This window comes from Capsella rubella, unplaced genomic scaffold (genome assembly GCF_000375325.1).
Source record: "Capsella rubella cultivar Monte Gargano unplaced genomic scaffold, Caprub1_0 scaffold_1, whole genome shotgun sequence".
NCBI lineage: Eukaryota > Viridiplantae > Streptophyta > Magnoliopsida > Brassicales > Brassicaceae > Capsella > Capsella rubella.
In genome coordinates, this window is record NW_006238923.1 from 12,669,863 (window position 1) to 12,673,711 (window position 3,849).

Consider the following 3,849-nt stretch of genomic DNA (forward strand, 5'->3'; position numbering starts at 1 on the left):
GCTTCTTTTTCCAGTTACAACATTTTTGCTTCAGGTAATGTTTTCTGATTATGTTTCATCGTTTGAAAGCAAGAACGTTGATATGATTATATATGATATTCATATGTGGTGACTTTGTGGACATGCAGAGATCAAACCTTCTGGGAGAATTGATGATATGTGCAAGAATACTTGTTCGCCAACGTACGACTATGATAAATGTGTGGCTGATTGTAGGAAGGCTGGCTTCTCATCTGGGAGTTGTGCTACTTCTTTCGGAAACAAATGTTGTTGCACCAAGTGATAGAAACCGATCTTGTCTTTACATTGATATGTTTTATTTTCTTTTGTTTTTTTTCCACAAATAAAAAATTAAATGAGAAAATATAAAATTATTTGACGATTGTAGTTTTCTTAATCAAAAGTCTGAACTACTATCACCATACATCTCTTTTATTGCGATTCCAGTTATTTAAAGCGGAGAAAATGATTAGGTAATTATGATTTATGTAGACTTGTTTATACGGTATTTATTAAATATATAAAAAAATTATACACATATAAAGGTAATTTGTGTGTATATTTATAAGCTTACACACATATTAGGTAAATTTTAAATATTTTAGTGGTTTTTTTGATAAAATTTGAAAAAGGATATTTTTGATAAGTAATATTTAAAAAGGGTATTTTTGAAATTCTCATTTTTCACAATGTTTATTATTATGTAATGACATATTTTTGGAAGTAATGTATCATTTTGTGTTTTCATGATAGAGAGAGAAGTTTTTCCTTGGATAAAAACAAATGGACAGTTGCAACGTTACAAATGTACAACCTGATTTATCAGGCACATGTAAGAAGTTTTATTTGTTTCTTTCATCATAAAATGTATTGGGTTCTAATATTTTGGTTATTTTTTAACTAGTTGATGGAAGCGAAAGCTATATGTATGAGCAATTATGGAAATTGTGTGCTGGACCTTTGTGTCATCTTCCAAATCTTGGAGATAAAGTCTATTATTTTCCTCAAGGCCACATAGAGCTAGTTAGTTCTCTCTCTTTCTATTTATATCCCCTGTTTTGTTTTCAATTAGGTATTTGAAACATTTTCATAAAATTTTCAGGTTGAGGCATCTACAAGAGAAGAATTAAATCAAACACAATCAAACTTTGATCTTCCTTCCAAGCTTGAATGTCGTGTTATTGCTGTTAGGCTTACGGTATGAGATAAGAAATACACATGAGCATTATTATCTTATTTTGTTTATTTTATCTCATTATATCCAGAAGTAATTTGTTAATTTTTTAATTTTTAATTTTAGGCGGAAAAAAATACTGATCAAGTTTACGCTGAGATTAAATTGATACCAGATACAACAGTGGGTGAAATATAATCAAATATTTACTTTAGTCTTGATTAGATGATTCCTCCTATTATCTCTAACTAATATTCATTAATGTATAGCAAGCTGTAATCCCAACTCAAAATGATAGCCAATATAGGCCAAAAGTTAATTCTTTTCTTAAGATTTTAACGGCCTCAGATACAAGCACTCATGGCGGATTATCGGTCCCCAAGAGAAGTGCAACTGAATGTCTCCCTCCGCTGGTATTTTTGTTTAGTTTTCCAATTATTTGAATAAAAAATTTATGCTTTTATGTAGAGGATTCAAACTTGAGTTTTTAGATCTAGATCCAGATCTACAGCGTACTTCCGCCACTGAGGAGTCGTCCGGTCATCTTTCTTCAGTCAGGAAGTGTTCTTCTTCACCGCTCATCATGTCTCATCGGACCTCTTATGCAGACAAAGGAAAATCAATTGCATCCTCTACTATCAAGCCCAAGGTCTCACGAATTAAAGCCCCCGACAGTGATAACTCAGCTCTCCTCCTTCGACATAGACTCACAATCATAGGAAGAGTCACAAATCCCCAAATCCAGCGTGCTTGGAACTTAATCCCTTTCTTTACCGAGCACTGGAAAACTTCTTCTAGGCTGCTTGGCGCTGATCTTGGAGAAGGGTTGTTCCAATTCCAGTTTGTCAATGAAGAAGATCTTCAACTTGTCCTGGAAAATAGGCAGTATCACTATGCTGGCTTCATGCTAATTTTGCAGAGATGGGAACCTACAGTGTCTCAGAGATTCCATTTTGGATTCAAGTGACTGGAATCCCAGTGCATCTATGGATAGAAGAACTCATCAAAAGTATTGGTGATGACATTGGATCAGTCGTGGAGGTTAAGGTGTCCACTACTATGGCAAGGATACGAGTAACCATTAATGGACTCCAGCCGCTCATCAAAACCTCAATTGTAGAATTCAGGAACGAAGAAGAGATTGAAGCCTCTCTGATTTATGAGAGATTAAAGAAGCACTGTAAGAGATGTTTTCGTCTGGACCATGATGATAAAGAATGTCCAGACTTCAAGCCAAGAACAGAGAGAGGACTTCCTCCCCTACCTGAGAAAAGAAGACCTGAGCAGGTGGGTAGAAATTCTAACCTGAGGTCCCGACTAGAGAGGATCCCGGCACACCAGAAAGAGGAAAGGTGGTACCGAGATTACGAGGGTGATAGGGAGAGAAATCGTAGGGAGCGACGTAATGATCTTTCAACCAGACATCATAGAGCCAGTTCACCTAGGCTTAGAAGGTCACCCCCTCCCCGACAAGAATCAAGATACCAATCTCGCGACCACCACTCGCGCGCGACAATGAGCCGTTCAAGATCAAAGGAAGTTGACAAGGGCTTGTCCCAAGGTTCGGATGAGCAAATATCTAGATACTACTCTAGTAGCTCCCGTCTCAAACCAAGAAGTAAGGAGTACTACCTCCAAAATGATGCAGCTTTAGACTCGAGGGAAGTGGGGTCAGGGAGAAGAGCAAGGATCCCAGATGAAGGGGATGAGAATGGAATCACTTCCTCGGCTCCAAGTAGAAGAAGGATTCCCGTTTCTGAAAGGCTAAATCTCGCTGTTTACATTGACCACTTTAACCGAGAGGGAATGATCAATGAAAGTGACCCTCAGCAAAGCTCTCCTCCTCTTTAAGTTCACCAAGAAGCCTTGGACGTCGCTATAGAAGAAGTAAGAGAGGTTATGGGTAATTATGTTAACTATGCAGACACTGCAGAAAGCGCAGCTAGGAGGGAAAGGTTCAGGCAGGCAGAGATCCAGGGTTAAGTTGAAGAAACTGCTGAACAAGTGATGAGGTCTAATATTGGACTACCCAATACAGGGGCTTCTTCTGCTCCAGACTCACCATTAAGGGGTGAAAGTAGTGAGCGTGTTCCAGTATCATGTAATAATTATATTGATACTAAAATCTCTGCTTTTGGAAAGTCGTTTTTTGCTACCTTTGTGTATGGTGATCCAGAACCGGGTAAAAGGAAAGCTGTGTGGGAGAGCCTTATAGAGGTGGCATAGTTAAGAAAAGGCCCCTGGTATCTAGCAGGGGATTTTAATGACATTATTGACAACTCGGAGAAGAAAGGAGGGCCGGTGAGATCCGAGGGTTCTTTTTTGGATTTCAGATTTTTCCTATCTGAGTGTGATTTATATGAAATTTGACATTCTGGGGTCCCTCTTTCTTGGAGAGGTGTTCGAGGCTCTCATGTGGTGATGTGTCGTCTAGATAGAGATGTAGGAAACAGTGAATGGGTTGAACAGTTTCCTAATGGTAATTGCAAGTATCTGCCCTTTGAGGGGTCTGACCATAGACCCTTAATAACCTTTTTCTCGTTGGAAAGAAAGAAGGAAAAAGGGTGGTTTCGCTATGATCGACGACTCAAAGACAATATGGAGATTAAGAAGCTGGTTGAGGAAGTCTGGCTGGAAGATGAAGAGTGTTCAATACAGGAAAGAATCTCTAATGT

General features: G+C 38.3%; 1 protein-coding gene across 1 annotated transcript in view; it reads left to right on the top strand.

Moving 5' to 3' along the window:
* Positions 1-283, top strand: part of LOC111828735 (defensin-like protein 43) — a 3,856-nt gene extending 3,573 nt beyond the window's left edge. The window contains exon 2 of the mRNA XM_023777364.1: positions 129-283. Coding sequence (XP_023633132.1) covers positions 129-283 — 155 coding nt within the window. The remainder of the gene's footprint in view (positions 1-128) is intronic.
* Positions 284-3,849: the final 3,566 nt, after the last annotated feature.